Here is a 22,296-nt window from a genome sequence, read left to right on the forward strand (position 1 = left end):
TTCCCAATGATAGTGTATATTTAAAGGGACTCTATGTGATCAAAAGTATCCAGACACCCCCCAAAAACATACGTTTTTCATATTAGGTGCATTGTGCTGCCAGGTACTCCATACCAGCGACCTCAGTAGACAGACATTGTGAGAGAGCAGAATGGGGCGCGCCGCGGAACTCACGGACTTCGAACATGGTCAGGTGATTGGGTGCCACACATCACGCAGGTCAATGCCGAATGACACTTCGCTTGGTGTAAGGAGCGTAAACATTGGACGATTGAACAGTGGAAAAACGTTGTGTTGAGTGACGAGTCATGGTACACAATGTGGCGATCCGATGGCAGGGTGTGGGTATGGCGAGTACTCAGTGAACATCATCTGCCAGCGTGTGTAGTGCCAACAGTAAAATTCAGAGGCGGTGGTGTTATGGTGTGGTCATGTTTTTCATGGAGGGGGCTTGCACCCCTTGTTGTTTTGCGTGGCACTATCACAGCACAGGCCTACATTGATGTTTTAAACACCTTCCTGCTTCCCATTGTTGAAGAGCAATTCGGGAATGGCGATTGCATCTTTCAACACGATCGAGCACCTGTTCATACTGCACGACCTGTGGCAGAGTGGTTACACGACAATAACATCTCTGTAATGGACTGGCCTGCGCAGAGTCCTGACTTGTATCCTATAGAACAGCTTTGGGATGTTTTGGAACGCCGACTTTGTGCCGTGCCAGGCCTCACCGACCTCGATACCTCTCCTCAGTGCAGCACTCCGTGAAGAATGGGCTGATATTCGCCAAGAAACCTTCCAGCACCTGATTGAACGTATGCTTGCGAGAGTGGAAGCTGTCCATCAAGGCTAAGGGTGGGCCAACACCATATTGAATTCCAGCATTACCGATGGAGGGCACCACAAACTTGTAAGTCATTTTCAGCCAGGTGTCCAGATACTTTTGATCACATAGTGTAATAAGCCATTTTATTTTGAAGTTGAAGTCTAAGTTTTGACTCTAACGACCTGGTTTTTACTTCAGAGACCATGGAGTGCATTACGATTAGAAAAGTGGGTAGAGAAGTGGGCATGGCTAGCGGGTTTAGAATAACTTAGATCAAACTTATCAATGCAACATTTTAGAAAGTCACTAAAATTGTTGCAATTTTACTTCAGTAAGAGAGTGTGTGGTAGAAAGTACAGTAACATCTCACGACAAAAATGCTAGCCATTTAATAAATCTGGCAATAAATATACCAACATAGGTTTAAGCAAAACTGACTTTAAAAATCAAATTTCAAAAAATTCTCATCAGTAAAAGTTTCAGAAGACGCGTCTTTGTCCTCTCTCTTACAAGGTAGTATGGGAGGAATACTGTCTTCCGGGGGTGTAAAAACAGAGTTTTCTTTTGGGTATAGCTGGCACAGTTATAGTGTCACAAAACTGGTTTCACTTTTTGATAAATATATTGAAGATCGCACTCAGGCTAACAAGAGGAATCAATACAGGCCCATCTCAATCAGTTTGACTACTCAAGGTCCTAGTACAGGAGTCAAGAATAAGCACTCATATGAAAGGCCTTCACATAACTTGATGCACACTGCATGGGAAGAAATGAGCAACATGAACATGAGCAACCATAACAATAAACCATCAGCACAACAAATGTGACATCATCCACCTCCTATGTACCTTCTACCAAGATCTGCACCCCCCCCCCCAATAGCTCAATTACATGTGTAACCTACAATGGCCAGAGTGGGCAGTCGATAGGGAAAACTACATATTGTGTATCTTGCTACATAGTTTAATAACTTTGTAACTGATGAAATGACCATCCCTCCTAGCAAGAATTATTCCTCCATCTGTTAAGATAAGCACATGCATGGGTTCATTGTTGGAGCACAGCTGTACCTGGACAAGAAAGTGATAGCATAACTCAGTAATAACCATTTAGGATATGTTATAAAGCAACATATTGTTAAATGGAAACATAGCAGACACTTGTCCTTGCAGACCACTTGCATCAAAAGTCAAGTATAATAGTATAAGCCCAGAGAACTTTCCTAATAAATGCGTGCTGAATATTAGAGGAAGCACCTAGAAAACATCAGGCATTGTTAGAAATTGTTGGTTGTCTTTAATTACCATTAGTATCATTACACAATCTAGGATTTCATTATTGTCAGTTTTGTCAAGAGGAGAGCTTCAACAAAATACAGTTATATGGAGAGTACAAATGTTAGCACTATACTACTGTGGAAGGCACTACTTCCTATGACATATTCAGGGATGGAGAAATAACCTTTTCTATATCACAGAAAGGCAACTGTAACATGTAAAATGAAAAAACATCTCTCCAGAATCGGAGTCACATCCATCCATTGGTTGTATCTAGCGTTGTAGAAGAGCTGAAAGACCTTTCATGTCCTCTACTGTGTGCCATGTTACATATCACTGCAAAGCTGACAGTGCACTGAATTCAGCGTAGAGAATCACTGCAAGGCTGACAATGATATCAGTACTGAAACGAACAGCAGCAATATCTCTGTACCAAGGCACCCACCAAACTGACAGTGCGCTAAACTTAGAAGACTGTCAGTTTTGCAGCGATATGTAACATGGTACATGGTAAGGGTTGAACCATTGCTGCTGTACGCTTTGTATCACTTTGATCTTTCGTTTCTTAAAATATGCATCTTGGAAATTAAAGACCCCCTAGTTTGCCATACCTGCATCCTGGATAGTTTTTTTTGTAGTCCCATTATAAAGAAGTGAATGATAATAAACTTGATAATCTGCCTGTCAACCAATGGGATGCGGTCCAAAATACTCTGTGTGCACTCAGCCTTAGGCATCATTAGGAAGCCCCAAAGTCCATGAAAACTAAAATTAAAGTGATTATCTGGTTTTGATTTGTATGTATACAATAGGAAATCATACACTTATAATGAACTGTACATGCATTTAACATCCGCATACATATCTTCCTTATATCAGCGCAGTAGTCAAAGTTTACAAAACCAGATGTCTGGCACATGTCTCGACATTGTGCGAACATTGTTCAGGTATCTAGCAGGTGAAGAGTAGCCTACAGATAAGCAGCACTGATAAAGTATTTTATATACAGCAGCTCTTATAAATTCATAACCTCATCTTCTGTGTCTGCAGTTACCTTTATTAAAGTACATAAGCACATCACCTTGAGACAGACATGTAAATACAGACAAACAACAATAAGAATTATTCCACCATTAATCCTACTTCATCGTGTGCTGACACAGTAAAGTGAAGTAACCTGAAGCTAATGAGTGCAAGAGTCATATGACTGACTCCATGTTTATTCCTCATCCATCCACAACTCTACTGTATGTGCGTGCGCTCACGCACGCATTCAAATGCATGTATATTAGAAAATTGTATGATTTCCTATTCTATGAACAAAACTCAGAATACCCGTGTGAGTCTGACAAAATACAACACAAAGTATTACAGAGTTTTGAAGACTTCCTAACTATTCATGTTTTTCTGGTGCGGTCTGCCAAATGCCAACTCAAAATCGTTTAAGCCACTTAGCGGGTGATAGCCAAATCTTCGCTTTACTAGTGAAGGCTGGTATTGAGTCTCTGAATGGCTTTTCAAATGTTAACCACTAGAGATGAGCGAGTACTATTCGAAACGTCAGTTCCGAATAGCACGCTCCCATAGGAATGAATGGACGCAGCTGGCATCCGTCCGCTTAACCCCCTGTGCGCCGGCCGCTCCCATTCATTCCTATGGGAGCGTGCTAATCGAAACTGCCGTTTCAAATAGTACTCGCTCATCTCTATTAACCCCCAATATTGATGTATAGTAGTAGCCGTATACTGTACTCTTTGGCACCAAGGAATTGCTGGCATTGTTGGGGAAAATATTTTGTTAGTGTGACACTTATTATTGAACTTATGTTTGGTTCAAAGGATGTAAACTGAAAAATATTCTTGTATAACTTACAACCAATATACCACATAAGTAGAAATCATTGCTTTAGTCATTAAATGATCACTTATGAAATATTTTTACATAATAAAACCATAAAAGGAAGGGTTTCCCACAGCCCAAAGGTCCATGCAAACTGCAATACTGGTCCAGCTGACATCATGAAACGTTCAACTGCAATCTTCATTAGAATCTATCATAGAGTCCATCATGGAAAACTGCACTAAAATCCCAAAGATCACTTCACAGAGTTGAGAGTATTTTGCATTGTGCAGGAATGACTACATACAGAAGCTTTCCAGTAAACCACAGTGAAATGAAAGAGTTAATTTTCCTGGAGAAGCTCCTCAATCTCCTTGTCCCAGTTCTCATCTTTAATTTTGTCTGCGTCAGAGACTACTTCATATTCCTGGACCACTTCCTGCAGTTCCTTTATCCAGTCTTCTGTTTCCTCTGAAGAAAGAAAAAAAGAAAGAAAAGAAAATCACATTTAGGATGAAATCACACATGCAGTTTATGTGGCAGCCTTTGCTGCAGTTTTTCTGACCCAATGCCAGGAGTGGATACAAAAGGAATAGAAAATATAAAGGGAGACAAAGTCCACAGTCTGGCGCTCCAGCAAGGCACCACTGGGCATTATACTGGGAAAAGGTTTCCACCGTGTGAACATACCCTTACTCCCCTGTGTATGGGTTCTGTATAACCCACAAACCTCTATACAGTACCCACAGAGTAATTGTCATACTTGTACAGTGGGGGTAACTTCTCATTCACTCTTCCCCAGTTTTCTACAGCAGAGGGATGATATTAAGGCGCATATTTGGTTAAAGGGGCTCTATGATTGGGGAAAGCCATTTTTAGCTAAGCACATCCTTTAGAAAGGCTACTTCACACAAACCTTTTGTATGTAAATCGCCTCAGTAGTGTTTGAATAAGTCCGTTTTTATTCATATGCTAATTAGCCTTCTCTGTGCACCCCGGAAGTGTCTGTGAGCACCATCTGCTATTCTCTTTGTGTATGAGAGCAGAGAGGCTGCTGCTGCTGCTGACTCCTCTCTCCGCTCTCATACACATAGAGCAGACAGTGCACACAGACACTTCCAGAGTACACAGAGAATGCTAATTAGCATATGAATAAGAACAGCCTTATTCAAACACTACTGAGGTAATTTACATATAAAAGGTACGTGTGGAATAACCTTTCCAAAAGGCTATGCAAGGATGTGCTTATCTAAAAATGACTTTTCCCAATGATAGAGCCCCTTAAAGGTCATTTCTTGCTCCAAGTGTGCACCACAAGTCCTGACCAATGCCCTAACTGCCACACTGTGCAAATGTGGGACGGTCTGTGGAGGAGGGGGTACTATTAGAGCAATGATGTCCTCCCATAATGGTTCTTGTCTCCACATATGTGTAACACTATTATTTATTTGGGTGGACTATTACCTCTGGGAGTACTATTAAAGTAATAATGCCATAACAGTCACACTCCACAGGTATGAGTCCCCATAAGTAATAGTATCTTTACTGTAATAATACCCCCACATAGTGGTCTCTGAAGTCTATATAATCTTCTGCCTGACAAATAAATCCTACCCTGATGCATTGTGCCAGGACTAAGGGAGCTGCTGTGTAACAGTCTATTCATCCAGCTCCTGCCTCCTACTGGATACCACAGGAGCCTGAAGAATAGATAATGCATACAGGTGGGCAGTGTGCCCCAGCATTTCCTATGAACATCACATTAGGGTCCCTCCATAGTGATGCAGGTGCAGAGTCTATCACCTTAGGCAGTGAATATACCCAGTCCTTGGATGGTAGACACTGCACCCACATCAATGTATGCCACCAGCGCCCTTTTTCACCAGGTGGCGCCCCCTGTTGTCTCATGGCAATTCTGTCCCTGAGGCCACTGTATCTCCTCCCCTTTTACTGTTGCCAAGTGCTGCAGATGAGTGGATATGGTGGCACATGGTTTCACTACTACGGCAGTGGACCCGAGGGAGCCAGACAAAACAACGATGCAGGAAAAAAATTTGATCCGGTTCCTACACAAATCCAGCACTATCCCGTGCAAGAACTGAAGCGCCTTGCAGAAGAATAGAATCCATGAAAGCTGAGGAGTCCATTCTATCATAGATTTCTACATTTAGTCTAAATTTGGTCCAAGTTTAGATGAAGCCGCTGATTGGCCTCAGGAAGGGACACAAGACGTCACAGCTGGATCAGAGTTTCACTTCAAGCGGACACCATAGGATACCAGAGCACTGGGGACAGTACTTTTTCTTATTTATTTATTTCCTTCACTGCCCTTGGCCAATTTAAAAAATGTATATTATATATATATATATATATATATATATATATATATATATATATATATATATACACACATACACTCACCGGCCACTTTATTAGGTACACCTGTCCAACTGCTCGTTAACACTTAATTTCTAATCAGCCAATCACATGGCGGCAACTCAGTGCATTTAGGCATGTAGACATGGTCAAGACAATCTCCTGCAATTCAAACCGAGCATCAGTATGGGGAAGAAAGGTGATTTGAGTGCCTTTGAACGTGGCATGGTTGTTGGTGCCAGAAGGGCTGGTCTGAGTATTTCAGAAACTGCTGATCTACTGGGATTTTTACGCACAACCATCTCTAGGGTTTACAGAGAATGGTCCGAAAAAGAAAAAACATCCAGTGAGCGGCAGTTCTGTGGGCGGAAATGCGTTGTTGATGCCAGAGGTCAGAGGAGAATGGCCAGACTGGTTCGAGCTGATAGAAAGGCAACAGTGACTCAAATAGCCACACGTTACAACCAAGGTAGCCAGAAGAGCATCTCTGAACGCACAGTACGTCGAACTTTGAGGCAGATGGGCTACAGCAGCAGAAGACCACACCGGGTGCCACTCCTTTCAGCTAAGAACAGGAAACTGAGGCTACAATTTGCACAAGCTCATCGAAATTGGACAATTGAAGATTGGAAAAACGTTGCCTGGTCTGATGAGTCTCGATTTCTGCTGCGACATTCGGATGGTAGGGTCAGAATTTGGCGTCAACAACATGAAAGCATGGATCCATCCTGCCTTGTATCAACGGTTCAGGCTGGTGGTGGTGGTGTCATGGTGTGGGGAATATTTTCTTGGCACTCTTTGGGCCCCTTGGTACCAATTGAGCATCGTTGCAACGCCAAAGCCTACCTGAGTATTGTTGCTGACCATGTCCATCCCTTTATGACCACAATGTACCCAACATCTGATGGCTACTTTCAGAAGGATAATGCGCCATGTCATAAAGCTGGAATCATCTCAGACTGGTTTCTTGAACATGACAATGAGTTCACTGTACTCCAATGGCCTCCACAGTCACCAGATCTCAATCCAATACAGCATCTTTGGGATGTGGTGGAACGGGAGATTCGCATCATGGATGTGCAGCCGACAAATCTGCGGCAACTGTGTGATGCCATCATGTCAATATGGACCAAAATCTCTGAGGAATGCTTCCAGCACCTTGTTGAATCTATGCCACGAAGAATTGAGGCGGTTCTGAAGGCAAAAGGGGGTCCAACCCGTTACTAGCATGGTGTACCTAATAAAGTGGCCGGTGTGTGTGTATATATATATATATATATATATATATATATATATATATATATATATATATATATATATATATATATATATATATTTGGCCTGGACAACCCCCTTAAAGGTGCTTTTTAAACAGACAAGTTTTTTTTTTTTTTTGTTTTTAAACTTTGGCAGCCATGTAAATAAACCACGGATGCTCAACCACTTTTAACATAAGGTCTACTGATTGGGGTCCACCATCAGCTGAAGGTCTAAGCTGAACATGTCCAGTATTTGCTGTATTTTTAGATGATAAGATGCACCCCAGATTTAGTGTGTATGGGGCACTAAAAAGCATTACATTGTGTGAGGGGCATTGAGAAGAATTAGGGGGGATTAGGAGCATTGGGGAGCATTATACTGTGTGGGTAGGGGCTTTAAGAAGCATTATACTGTGTGGGAGGACACAAAGGAGCATTATAATATGTCTGGGGGGGGGGGGGGGGGCACTAATGCCCCAGTAGTGGCCCCCCACTTTCCCATACTCTATTATTCCCCATTAGTGGCCCACACACAGTATAACGTTCCCATGCCCCCACAAATAAATGACACTAACAATGGCTAGAAGAAACACTCATTTCCTATAACCTAATCCCTGATACCTTATAAGAGCAGCAGATGAGATAGTCCCTGCTGCCTGCACATAAGCAGGCAACAAGGACAATGTATATATATATATATATATATATATATATATATGACATATAGCATTTAGGTAGCTTTTAATGGGCGACAGTATTTTGAAAAGTTCTTGTATATGAAATATGATGGTTGCTGTGGGAGTGCCCCTTTAACTTCAATTTCTGAACACACCCAAAAACCAATAATACAATGAAAAACCAGTCACAGACAGTATGCCAGTTGTTCTGTGGTATAACGCAGTAAATCTGTAATCTTAAAACTGTTGGTTTAAGTAACTGAATGCTTTACATCCGGTTACCTCTTATTTATGGTGATAACTTATTAACTCTACACTGGAAAAACTAAACACAAGATTTACTTACCAAGAAGTACATTATAGCAATTTACCACTGATCTGATTTAATAGTCACTTCTGTCAAACTTTTATGGCATGTCCGCACGATATGCGTTATTTGCTCGGCAGGTGTGGTTCCCACATTGGAAAGTCATTATGGGGAGAACAGGTCGTGACCCCAATTTGCCAATTCAGGCAGGCCATTCTCCTCAAAGTTAATGAGTGAGATCTTCCAGCCCAAGTAATTTGTTATTTTTAGAGATGAGCAAACACTATTCGAAACAGCCGTTTTGAATAGCACGCTCCCATAGAAATTAATGGAAGCGTCCATTGCATTTTTTTGTAGTCTACAACTTGCAGTGTAGCATCTCTTTCAGTTACAGTGTAGTAGGGTGCACAAAAAATAACATTTACCTTCTGCTGCGTCAAGTTCATCTTTTTTGTCAAGAACAAACTGTTCCATTTCTTTTCTCAGATCTTCTTGGTTTATGTTGCAAGAGTCGAAAGCTTCACTAACAAATTCTGACATTCCAGGGCTGGTAGAAATCTCCTCTTCTTCCTGTGTATTATTAATATTACATTATAGTGAAAGGGAATTTCCCAACAGCTTGGGGCCATTTTACAGAAATGAGGATGGGATTCAGAACTGGGCCAGAAAGAATAAAAGCAGAGTAGCAGGTATTGTAACTTTGCATTCTGCATGTACTGAGATGTATTTAGTGAGAGCCAGAGGGTCCACAAGCCACATTAGAGCGAGTGCAGAGAAACGTAGGTGGGGTTTAATGAGGGGCATAATTTGTGCTATAAACAGCAAGAATAGATTTGCTGCTCTGGCACAAACTGAAAAATTGGGAAATCTTTTTGTCGTCTAAATACCCTTCATGTCCTCTAAAAATCGGCAGGGTTATGTACAGTTGGAAAGCTGATGGTGTGCTGAATTTGCCACACTTTTAGCTTTGCCTGTATCGTACCCTGTTGAAGAGATATCAGTGCCATTAGTTTTGGCTACCAATATCACTGCACCATTACAGGAAGTGGTCTCACAGCTTAGTGTCATCACAGTACAAGTCTATAGAACATCGGTAGCCAAAACGAACGGCACTGATATCTCTACAACAGGGTAAGATACAGGCAAAGCTAGAAGTATAACTGTCAGCTTTGCTATGGTATAACACTCCTTACCCAAGAGGATATGGAAGGTTCTGTTTAATCTAGAAATAAAATATGAATTCTAAACACAGATAAAATTATATGTTGAAAAACATGAGTTGTCCAGCACAGAGAATTAGGGAAGGAAGGGTCATGGCTGATTCTTCATATATTTCTTGGTTTAAAGAAGTACTCTCACCAAAATAAATAAATCCCTTGTCAGTTCCCTTTCTTACCGGGGGCTGTATTTGTGAGTTATCCATTCCCTTCTGGTCCCCAGCTTTGCAACGTGACCTGCAATTTGACTCTACTACTAACACAGTTTAGCAGATAAACTAATTCAGGCTAAGTTTTGGACAGTGGAAAGTTAGACCAGTCTTAAACTGTGCCACATTTTCCAAAGTCTCTAATGCGGTTTCAAAGCCTTGCATAGTTTTAAGACATTTTAGTATAACTTTACACCTCTTATTAGTTAGCTTAGTTTCCAACAGAAAATGCACCAAAATTCTGGTTTTGCATAATGAACCCTGTCCCCTTTTCAACAAGGTCAGAAACTTGCAGAAATTGTTACAATCAGTCTGAAACACATAGAAATGGAGATGTAAGCCTGATTTTATTTTGGTGTCATTGTGATCCCTATATGGTGTTCATAATTTACATTAAAAAAAAAGTGTATAAAACTGTTAACAAATGTGATGTAAAGCATACACACCAATTTTATTGTGAAAAATACTCCAGAATCCTGATTCATTATCAATAAGTTGGTACCATTATATTACGTGTAAACAGGAATCAGTTTCTCTGTTCATTTCTATAGCAGCCTTGATGCCAGTCTACAAATATGGATTGTATGAGTTGGAGAGTCGGAGTGTTCAGAGTAATGGTATGGATAACTCACAAATACACCCTCCCGTAAGAAGATTACATTTACAACTATAGAACAACGAAATTGTGTCAATGGAAAGGAGGGATTGTTACCTCGTGAGTTTTATGTGGAGACTTGATAACTACCGGTGGAGTCTTTGGTCTTACAGTTTCTAGAACAGTTTAAAGAAAAAAAAAGCCATTATATACCTGCTTGTGGAAATGCAATCCTTTATCAGGCTATTAGAAGCACATGGAATGATTTAGGGTCTATGTTTTATAGTCCAGAAGTCTGCTTCATCTTTAAACACAGTATATTCTGACTTTTGTGCATTAGAAGCTGTGACGAGTACTGGCCACCAAGGGACATGAAAATGCCTTCCATACCTTTACCAATAAAAATAGCATATAGGTGGTTGCAGTAGAAGCAGAGATACTTTGTGGCCATAAAATTATGACGTAATACAGAGATAATCATCAGTTTATGGCTTTGCAAATCAGCCTGAATAAATGTCAGGGCAAGGTCCAATACGTTACATTTGCCTACAGATAGTGCTCCAGCTATTCTTTGGTCCATTTTCAGACTCTTATTAGTTAGCCACTCACTGCAGAGGTGGGATAGGCCATCAATATTAAATCTAGAGGTGAGCAACACCTATAAACCTCACAGATCACCAAGACAGCAAGGCTCTCGGTAATATTTACTTACCGCAAGCTGTGTTGCTCACTCTCTGTAGAAACTCTAGCAGTGAGTGCAAATATTGCAGCCCTGTCCCATATGTTAAATTTCAATCATCATCATCAAGTTTTTAATAAATTTATGGATGTTTATGTCCACTGCGCTTTTACAGTCATCTTAAGGATGCAGACACGAGTTTACCTTCTAAGTCGCCATCACACTGCTTGCTGCTTGTTTTATCAGACTTTCCAGTAGCTTGCTGGGCAGCCAGTGCAGTCAGCTGGGCAGACTGCTTGATCAGGGACACCCGATAAAAATAATTCCTCCAAAAGACCTCTTCTTTCACACTAAAATTAATTCAAAATTCTTACACTCAACATAGATGATACATTGTCATATTAAAACATCCTAGCCAATTGAATGTACACAATCAGGCCTTTCATATTAGAATTGGACAACTCCATTTTCCTTTATGTTAAATAGGAGGGGAATCAAAAGGATCCAGCACAGAGGCATTGATCACAAAAACTAGTATAGGCGGGTATTATCGGTATGTTTAAAAGGAGTCAGTCGCGTCCAAAATGTCTGTCACTATTTGGGGCATTGTAATCTAAAGAGGTTCTCCAACCTTCGGATAGGTCATCAATAACAGATCAATGTGGGTCTGACACTTGAAAACTCAGTCAATAAGCTGATTGCATACTATGTATTTCTGCTACAGCTGCTGAGACAGAAGCAGACAGCTTCATACACATGCAGTGGCCATTCCTGACTGCTATAACTCAGCGTCTATGCAAGTAAATGCTAGCTGAGATGCAATAGCATGTCATGGCCACTGCCAGTGGATAGAGCCGACTGCATCTCTGTACATTATTCACATTTCTGGACTCTCATCAATCAGATACTGATGGACTCTCCTAAGGATTGGTCATCTAAAACAGAAAGCCTGAAAACCTCCTTTAAAAGTCTGATCCCTATAATACAACTTTCTAATATATTTTGTATTTCAATTCTGCAAGATAAACTGCAAGCCTAGTTTTATTCATGAAGAACCAGAAAATCTCTGAATATTTGGAACACTGCTGAAAAGGGAGTCAAACGTAGTCAGCAGCCCAAGACCTCCTTAATTTGATAATGCAAATAATGTGTAGATATATGAACAATTTCCTTACACACTGTGTGAACTATCTGTCAAACCTTCAGAACACTCACAGTTTTGGAACAAGATCAAATCTCATACGATTTAGCAGCTCGTCTTCCTGCAGCATTACAAGAGCAACGGGGTACATCTGATCAAACTCAAAATTATAATGGACACCAGCAGGAGGGTCTCTGAGGAAGTTTCTCCTGTCCTAAAAAGGAAGAAAAACATACAATAATAATTACCATACAAAGTCCTCACCATAACAGACTGAATGATGTATTCATGTGGAGATATAATTATATTGATTAACCTGGATGACTCACTATATATATAGAAATCATATAAAATATCCAAAGTGTTACATTATTCAAATCACAGCATTTATCTAGAGCAGTGAAAGTGCTGTTAAAAAAAGGCACAATGACAGTGGCAGAATTGCTGTAAATTGGTCACCTGTTTCCAAAATATGAAGGGGAAAAAAGCGTTTTAAGTACCCTAAAATGTTACCAATTTAAATTAATGCCAAAGGAACAAATGCTATGACTAATCCAGAAAAAATGACAGATAAAGATAAAACTAATATTTATTGTTATGCATTAAAATAGAATGTCCCGGGTAAAGGTATATGGTGTATACCGTATTTTTCGGACTATAAGACGCACTTTTTTTTTCCCCCAAATTTGGGGGGGAAAAGAAGGGTGCGTCTTATAGTCCGAATGTGGCGCCTGGCACCCGCTGTAATAGAGAGGCGGATGCCGGCAAGGGATAGACGCCGGGGCCTGAGACATCGCTGCGCTCCTCTGCCCTGCATGAAGCCAGCAGCGGCAGCGGCGATGCTATTCCGCTCCTCCGTCCCCCCGCCGCTGGCTTCATGCAGGGCAGAGGAGAGCAGCGATGTCTCAGGCCCCGGCACCTGTGCCAGCGTCTATCTCTCGCCGGCATCCGCCTCTCTAGTACAGCGGATGCTGGGTATGTATTGGCGGCCCCTTCTCCCCCGGGGCCGCTCCCCACCGGCCCCATACCTGTAAAGTTGCAGGCCGGCTCCTGCGTGGCAATATCGCAGGAGCCGACCTGTTCAGATGACAGCCGGGAGCCTAATGAAGGCTCCCAGGCCTGTCACTGCTGTACTAATATACAGAATGTCCCATAGACGGCAATACAGTTGTATTGCCGTCTATGGGACTTGCAATCAAGTGACTGCAGGTTCAAGCCCCCGGGGGGGAATAAAATAGTAAAAAAAAAAAAAAAAACTTTAAAAATATATAATAAAAATATGAAATAAATAAAAGTTCTCCTGTCCCTAGAATATATATAACAGTAGAAAAAACACTCTATGCGTCCCTGTACAGCTGCAGGGTCACCTGTTAATGTGGCCTTGCAGCTGTTGCAAAACTACAACTCCCATATATTAAATATTTTACCATTTTTTGCTTCAAAATTTTTTTCCCCTATTTTCCTCCTCTAAAACCTAGGTGCGTCTTATAGTCCGAAAAATACGGTACACCACAAATCAAAAAATTTATTGTTGTTGGTCCTATACATAGTGTGAACTCCCCAATTGTTGGGAATAAGACCGCAGCAAATTATAGTAGATAGACCTACATACAAGCCCCATCACCAAAAAGAAATAAGAAGAAAAAATATTATTTGAGGGTGTATAACCAACAAAAATTCCCAGCTTAATATATGTTGCCACTGACAGCTAAAAGACTACATCTACTGCCAAAAGATAGCACATAGGCAAAGGTGCATTGCAAAAATTGGATAGAGCTCTGTGCACATATAGCAGTATTTCTGCCACACCCATGCACACAAATAGCAAGTTCTGACACTGAACTAGTTGCCCAGGTCTAAAACTGAGAGCATGACTAAGTTTGTAATATCAGAATGATGATAATTATTCGAAAGGTAGCATATAAATGACCATACAGATATCTAGTCTGCCTATATTAAAGGGGCTCTATCAGCAAAATTTTGCTGTATGAGCCCCACATATGCGTGAATAGCCTTTAAAAAGGCTATTCAGGCACGGCTTCATCTTCTGGTACACCTATGAAGATGAAGCCGGGGAAGGGCCAAGACCGGAGGGCGTCGCCGAAAGAAGAAGAAAGAAGAGGTAGGCGTTAGAGATGAGCGAGTACTGTTTGGATCAGCTGATCCGAACAGCACGCTCCATAGAAATGAATGGATGCACCTGGTACTTCCGCTTTGACGGCGGCCAGCCGCTTAACCCCCCGCGTGCCGGCTACGTCCATTCATTTCTATGCGAGCGTGCTGTTCGGATCGGCTGATCCGAACAGTACTCGCTCATCTCTAGTAGGCGTGCCAGAAGATGACGTCGGATCGTGCATCACCGCCCAGGGTGCACGTTCAGGTATGATTTACCTATATGTTTTTATAGTTTTATTTTAAAATGGGACGGGGGTTTAAAATAAGATTAGCGGTGCCTGAATAGCCTTTTTAAAGGCTATTCACGCATATGTGGGGCTCATACAGCAGAATTTTGCTGATAGAGCCCCTTTAAGTGTCTCTGTGCATTCTCGTCTCGATATAGAGTGTTCCTCAGTAGACTATTTAATTCAATAGCATCTGCTACAATGATCAAAGTGACAGTACAGCAATAATGGCGGTGAAAACCATGGTTACACATGAACTGATGGTGGACACAGGTACTGGAATTCCAGGGAGAAGGGGGGACTAAGTGCTCTCACCTAATTCAGCCAATTGCAGTTTGCTGATAAAGCCTCTGGGAGCTGTGTCTGTTATCTCTCATTATAAACACAAAAATAACACACAGTCCATACTATGTTTAAGCATGGTAAGTGTTCTATACAAACCTGTGTAATGTAATATACATTTACTGTGCATATTATTTGATCTGCATTTACATTAGATCTCTAGTAATCATAATAAATAATCTCTCATGGTAAAGACCAGGGAGTTTATGTATGGCCTTATCTGCTAAAAACGAACATAGCAATCTAAGGATATATTCACAATTTTTTTTTTTTATTATTACATTCATCTGTTTAACAGATGGCCACCATTTGCATGTGAGAAAAAAATAGGACCAGCTTCTGTCCTTTTTTTCCCCTTTGGACTGTCTCAAAAGTATAGTATTTACATTTCTGGGTCTTAGGGAAGGGGGGTGGGGTGAAAGCCAGAAACTAACATCTCTATGTAAACAGATGGTCATCTTTTTGCATCAGTTAAATGGACCTGTTAAGCATGTAGAAAAAAAAAAAATACTTGTGAGCATACCCTTACATGTAGTTATGGTCTGGGTGAAGAGTGAAATAAAGCAGCCAGTAAAAGACAATTCTTACCGCGGAAAGGGCCAGAATTTGTTGTTGAATAGTTTCCTCCTCATTGTAACCAACCCAAGGAGGAACTGCAGCTTCTATTTGAAAAAAAAAAAAAAAAAAATGTCAGAAGAACACCAAACTCAATAATCATACATGACTGCCTTAAAGAAGCACTCCGATATCTTGGTTTGTTCATTACGTACCTACTTCCCCAATATTTATAATACAGCCATAGGCTGTACATAGGCTGTCCCACGGGGGAGACAAAAACTTCTGTCACTACCTACTCATGAAGACAACTCCTGCAACACAGCTATAAAGAAGGAGCTCACATCTCAGCCTCCATAACTATATACCTAGAGTCCCTTAGATTACTGATGACATAACCACACATCTGTATGGGTGTTGGACCCCAGACAAATCATCTGTTCTAGCAGCCTACGGGTGCTGGAAACTGCTAGAGGACAGAGGAAGCACCACTCCTATTCAAGTTATAGGAGCAGCACAAAAGCCCAGACAAATGTATATTGGTGGTTTATGGTGATCTGCAGTACTGCTACTATTGCTTGAACTGCATATGTCATCTGTTCAATAGCAGCTTCTACAAACACCGTAGGGGCTGCTGTAGGACATTATACTATGTGAAGGGACCACTGTGGGATCATTATACTGTGTGGAGGGGGACCACTGTGGCACATATGATGTGTAAACGGGGAGTTATGTGTAGGGCCCAGCAAAGGGAGTGTTTTACTATGTGAGGGCCTGTAAAGGGGGAACTATGCCGTGTGGGGGGTCAGGGGGCCCAAGTCAAAAGTTTGCTATGCTGCCCAGTGTTTACTAGTTACTCCCCTGGTGGTTATGCTCCTTTTGACTCTGTCACGTTTGCTTTGAATAACTACCTGCACTTTGTTTCATATTACATGCCACGCTGTAGTACTATGGGGCAGATTTATCAACACTGGCATATTATGCACTAGTCTTGATGATCCTTGTGACTGGGAGGAGTCAGCAAAATTAAGATGCAGACATTTATCACAAATGAGGCGTAAATGTGAAGTGCATTTGACACCAACATTGGCTCTGATATTGGCTCTGCCCACTTTTAGAAAACTGACACGGCTAGAATAAAAACGCTAATTATGACTATTTTAGTGAGCTGTGACATAAAGCACATGAAGAAACTACAGTGTTACTAGGCTTTAGATGAGTTGAAGTCCAACTCTCTGCCCTTGAGCTAAATTGCTGTTCAGCTTCATTAGATTGCACTAGGGATACCTAATGTGTAGGTGTTTCACAGTATTTAAGTATTTTTATATGTGTTCTAGGGAAAGGGGGGCGATTTCAACTTTTATTTCATAAATATATATATTTTAAATTAAAATAATAATTTTATGCATTTATTAGATTTCCTAGGGGTCTTGAACCCCAGTGGCTCTGATCACTAATGCAATGCTTTACAAAAAAATAAACATCATTTTTATTGCAGGCTACATAGAGTAGCCTGCAATAGAATCCATTGAATGACAGGCCGGGGGGCCTTCACACGACTCCCCGCTGTCATGGCAATGGGATCCTGGACCCAGAGCTTGCCGAGAACAAGGTGCCTTGGTCAGCTTTGACCAAGGCGCCAGAGGGGTTAATGCCCGCAATCAGTGCGGGCACCGATCATGGGCATTAGCGCTGGGTGTCTACTGTATAAAACAGTAGACACCCGGCGGCTTTGCTGCTATGCTATGGTATCCCATAGTAAAACACTCCCTTTGCCCGGCTCCCGAGTGGCCACCAAGTTTAAACTCCCAGCATCCACTATACTAGTACAGCGGATGTCAGGAGGAGGTTAACATACGGAGATTGCTATATAAGGAATTTCATATGGAAACTTATTAAGGGTGAATGTACACTTTAAAAATGTGCAAACAGTAAAATACTACTGTGAAAGTAAACAGGATTCACAAACAATATAGGACAGGAATAACAGGATAGACATGGCAACGTGCCAATCAGTACAACAATAAGAAATACACAAATGCAAGGAATGGGGATCTATAATGTGTCACTAAAGAGCCATGAGAAGGACAGTCAGCGATGGTCAGTTATCTGGGTAAAAGTAATAACTTTATAAAACGTGGCACCACATCATACCTGTCTTTTTATTTGACTTCTCCTGTACAAACTTTTCCTGTTCTTTTTGGAAGTCACCAATGATGGTCTGTAAATAGAGTGCAACAAATTCTAAGGGGTCAATTAGGAAAATGGCATGTGTTTATTTATGTGTAACACGGAATAGAAATGGTTTAACTGACATAACCTCTTGGATTTATGATAGAAATGAAGCACAATAGAAAAGTCTGCTTCACATACAAATGAAACTACGCTTTCAAATAACTAGCAGCCATGACACTGGGTGAGCTAGTACATAAATACAAGAAGTGGAGACAAGATCTAAAATCCAGATGATAAACATTAAAGCTAAACTGGAAGGAGGGGGATCACTGATGTCATCTGAAAAACGGCCAAACGTCCCAGAACTTGTCACATTGATATGGACTGGCTCTCATGGGAGGAATAGAGATTACTTCATAAATGCCACTCATTTAACGTCTCACACCGAGGATAAAGCCATCAAACCTTATCAATGATGCCATCTATGCTTCCTTCTTCAACAGATTTCTTGAGGGTATGAGCAGTCTCAGTTACCGACTCAGAGATCTTTTTTGTTGCGACTGAAGCCATGTTGAAAAGATAACCTGGAAAAAAAACAAAAAAAAAACACTTTATGTACAAAATGTAGATTTTCTTTATTAGGTTGTGTTCAGCCATTGCCTTACTTGTTTAGCAACACATGACAAATAAATAAAAAAAGAAATGAGTAGACAGAAGTCGTCATCCATCACTTTCAGTCTACTGTATCTCTATAATGAAGAAAAAAAACCCCATATAAATCTGTTTTCCTTCTATGACTCCATTGACTGAAAACATCTTTCAGTTTAAATAAAAAAGACAAACAGTGAACATCAACAGAAAAATGTTAGAAATAAGCAGGCACATTAGCTATTTGGACTTGTCTGCCTTCTGTGTATATTGCTTTGATAGATTTTTGCTAAAGTGAAAATGCATCTGCCCCTATATAGTCATTTTTGCAATTGTTACTACTTTGTTATAAATAACAAAATACCAATATCACTGAATGTTACACCCCGGCCCACACACACTTTGGAAAACATTCTGACTTAAAGGGTTTGTCCGAGATAATTTGATCTCTCTAATCGAAGCTAAAACACTCCACTCTCTCCCGACCTTCTAAATTACTTAGCGTACCAAAAATCTACATTTACCTAGGTCACCAGGGCGGTCATGAGACCGCACAAGGCACATTTTCCAATTTTCCTATTACGTTCCGTTTCTGGAAACGGAACATCATCTATACTAACCCACCCTACTCCATCATACTTACCTGTCTTCAAGACAGGACTTTCTGGGTACGGGACGTTACTCTGGCTCTATTACACAGACATGCCTGCGCAATAGAGTAGGCGCCAGAAATTACTCAAAACACTGCTGAAGGTATTTGGATGCATTTATTAACCTACTAATAGTGCTAACAGACCTTATAATAATATACAATATATAATTGTAATTGTATAATAATTGTGTAATAATTGTATATAATAATATACCGGTTTTATCACTAAACAAAGTGGTGACACATCTTTAGAACTCCCACTGACCCTTTGCAGTGCCAGATTCTACCTCCTACTGTTTTCTATGTTAGACAGAGATCAGAGCAGAACCCATTTCCAAGACACTAATCCAGAAAAACAAGAGGAACCTGAAGCAAAAATTCACCTCAATTCCTCTCCTTGATTTTCTGCCATTTTAATTGGCCCTTCATGGAAGTCTGTCACCAGGACACTGTATTTCAACCCAGCCATAGTGAATGGCAGGGGATATTATGCCGAGTACCACCATAGCTTTAGAATCTAGATAGTGTAACAGATGAACTACTTCTATGAAAAGGTCATTTTTAGAAATGTGCAATTGAGGCACAGCTGCAATGGGGTAAGCCAGAGTCTCCATGGGCTCTGTATTTTGAAAAAAAAAAAAACTGAATACAGATGACAAAGCCTGTCAGTTATGTGCGAATTTCTGAAAAACTGCTTTTTCAAGGAAATAGTGCATCTCCGGAAAGATGTGATGATGTTCAGAATAATATCTCCTACAATGCATTCCGGCTGGTTTGATATCACGTTTCCTGTTGACAGACATAAATTAGTGACAGTCACCCATATGGCAGAGCAGGGTCACTGCTGGTGAGACGCCTAAAGCTGACCATACACGTTACTTTCACCAAGGAGCAGCCAGCGATCGGACATTTAGTCTGCTGAAAACATACCAACCATGCTGGATATTTTCGGCCAGCAAAGAAAGCCAACTTTAGCATTCAATGTACCTTTATCAACTACATTGCCCCCTGCTTGGGTGGTTACAGTTATTAATGTTAATAATGGGATTGTTCATACAAACATTCCCATCATCAATCGGACGGTCACAAGATGGCTGGCGGAATTCTATGGTGGACTTATTGACTGGGTTGACAAAGACTCTAGCAGTGGCATATATAATGATACGCCATAAAGCGTCGTTTGCTGTGATACTTTCCTGACTCCTGTCTCTGCCAGTATATGTAGCATACTATTAGACCCCACCGGAACAGATAACTGATGGCACGTGATATCTGGCCATGGTCTACAAGGGGCGCTATAATCAGTAACTAGGAGATGGGATGTCTACTCTGCACATTCACACGTCACTGACACCATAGCACAATGCTGGAGACTTACTGCCCAAGCCTTTGGCCTGTCTGATCAGCACATCCTCCGCCTCCTCAGGTGCCGTCTGTTCCGGCCCTTTGCTCTCTCCCTGCTCCGCATTTGTGGATTCCTCTTCGCTCGGGCTCTGTACCTGCTGACCCTTCTCTTCCACAGGCTTGGAGTCCGGCTCTGGGTCTAAGCCCAACCAGCTGCCTAGACCGCGAAACATGCTGCCGTCGGAGCCCGGTGACAGTCCCCGGGGGTGACACTACACAGTTACCGACGAATATGATGTTGTTGTTGTTGTTGTATTATCGGTGAGTCCGTCAAAACTTCCTCGTTTCTACTTCCTACGTCAACAGCATACAGTCCAACCAATGGCAGCAGTCGTTGTGTTCACGTGACCTCGTCTGCAGCCTCTATAGAATAGCTCTCACTATCCAATCACCTGACACTAGTCCTAACCACTCCCCCCACACCGCCCTCCTGCTGACAACCTTGCCGCATGCGCGTTACAGTACAGCGAGGTGTGCGCTTGCGTGGCAGTGAAGACGGATGTTGTCATATCCTGATATGTATGATAGTGATGTATAATTGCAGCAGCTAGATATGAAGGCTGTCATGTCACCAAGGTTACACGGACCAAATGTGTAGCCATACCAAAGGCTATTACATCAGGCCTCACTGCTAACTCACCCTCCTAGGCTGTGTTTACCCTTGTCTGACAGGGTTATGCCTTAGGCTCTGTTTGTATCTGCAAGATATCCATTTTTGAGGGAGCCATTAAAAAAAAAAGCTAAACATGGGAATTAAAGAAAAATCCGGCACCTAAATCATGCTTATTTTTTGAACAGAGTGATGAAAGGTTCTCACTAGAAGGCGCAGAAGAAGGTTGCACACCGAAACGCGTCGGGTCAGTGTCACTGAACAGTGGCCATTTGGTCCTTATTCTGTATAAGGTCCAGTTCACATCGGCGTTCGGGTCATTCCTTTCTCCTTTCTGCATGAAAAATGCGGAGAGAAAAGTTCTGTAAGCAGCACTTTTCTCTCTGCATGTTCCTTGCGGAAACCACATGGACCCCATTATAGTGTATGGGGTCCACGGGTTTCCTAAGGTAACTGCTTTTTTATGCAGAATAGGTTTCCGTTTGGACTCCCCGAACAGAAACTTATGCACAGATGTGAACCTGGCCTAATGAGTATGCGTCTGTGTGTCCTCCCTAAACATTCTTGCTTTTATCACTGTTACTGAATGCATTACATCATTTGAGATTTTTTTTTGTCCTATCAACCACCTAGACACTTTAACTTACTATGCCTATACCCTCTCTATCAGTAGTGTATATGTGTGTGTATATATATATTTATATATATATATATATATATCCCACTGTGGCTTTAATATCTATATCTAAAGCCGATGGCTGGTCAGATAATGGAGGGGGTGCACATCTCACCCAGACTACTCAGGCGGGTGAGATGAGAAAACTCCAGAAATGTTTGTTCTCAGCAGACAACTTTCGTCTGCTGAGTATTTTGGTAAATGCTCAGTACTGGGCTGGATTTTTAGGAATGGCAGGTAGGTTTGGTAGTGGGACCTGTCATTCCACCCCCCTCCAGTCCACACTTTGGGGATGTTCCGGCAGTGACTGAACTGCAGAGAGTCTCCTCGTCAAGGAGGCTTAAGAAGCCAGCTCTAGCAGCAACACTTTGGCAGAGTTTGGCTGGAGAGCTGACAGAGAGGTCGTATTTTTGGGAGCTTTGTCCTGAAT

The 22,296-nt window shown here is 41.5% G+C and overlaps 1 protein-coding gene across 1 annotated transcript; it reads right to left on the minus strand.

Annotated features, from left to right (window-relative positions):
• Nucleotides 1–1,268: 1,268 nt before the first annotated feature.
• SYAP1 (synapse associated protein 1) lies at nucleotides 1,269–20,943 on the minus strand. The gene is made up of 9 exons (XM_075264833.1): nucleotides 20,555–20,943; nucleotides 18,342–18,460; nucleotides 17,856–17,922; nucleotides 15,735–15,808; nucleotides 12,477–12,616; nucleotides 11,466–11,611; nucleotides 10,700–10,758; nucleotides 8,987–9,131; nucleotides 1,269–4,413 (listed from the first exon to the last, which is right to left on the minus strand). Exons 1-9 carry the CDS (start codon nucleotides 20,751–20,753, stop codon nucleotides 4,286–4,288), a joined length of 1,077 nt encoding a protein of 358 aa, XP_075120934.1. The 5' UTR covers nucleotides 20,754–20,943; the 3' UTR covers nucleotides 1,269–4,285.
• Between the last annotated feature and the right edge of the window lie 1,353 nt (nucleotides 20,944–22,296).

This window comes from Leptodactylus fuscus, chromosome 2, assembly GCF_031893055.1.
Source record: "Leptodactylus fuscus isolate aLepFus1 chromosome 2, aLepFus1.hap2, whole genome shotgun sequence".
Classification (NCBI taxonomy): domain Eukaryota; kingdom Metazoa; phylum Chordata; class Amphibia; order Anura; family Leptodactylidae; genus Leptodactylus; species Leptodactylus fuscus.

Coding starts and splice junctions, on each gene's coding strand:
- SYAP1 (XM_075264833.1), bottom strand. CDS start 20,753: ATGTTTCGCGGTCTAGGCAGCTGGTTGGGCTTAGACCCAGAGCCGGAC. Junction 15,809..17,855: donor GAAGTCAAATAAAAAGACAG/GTATGATGTGGT, acceptor TTTTTCAAATAG/AAGCTGCAGTTCCTCCTTGG. Junction 4,414..8,986: donor TGAACTTGACGCAGCAGAAG/GTAAATGTTATT, acceptor TTCTTTCTTCAG/AGGAAACAGAAGACTGGATA.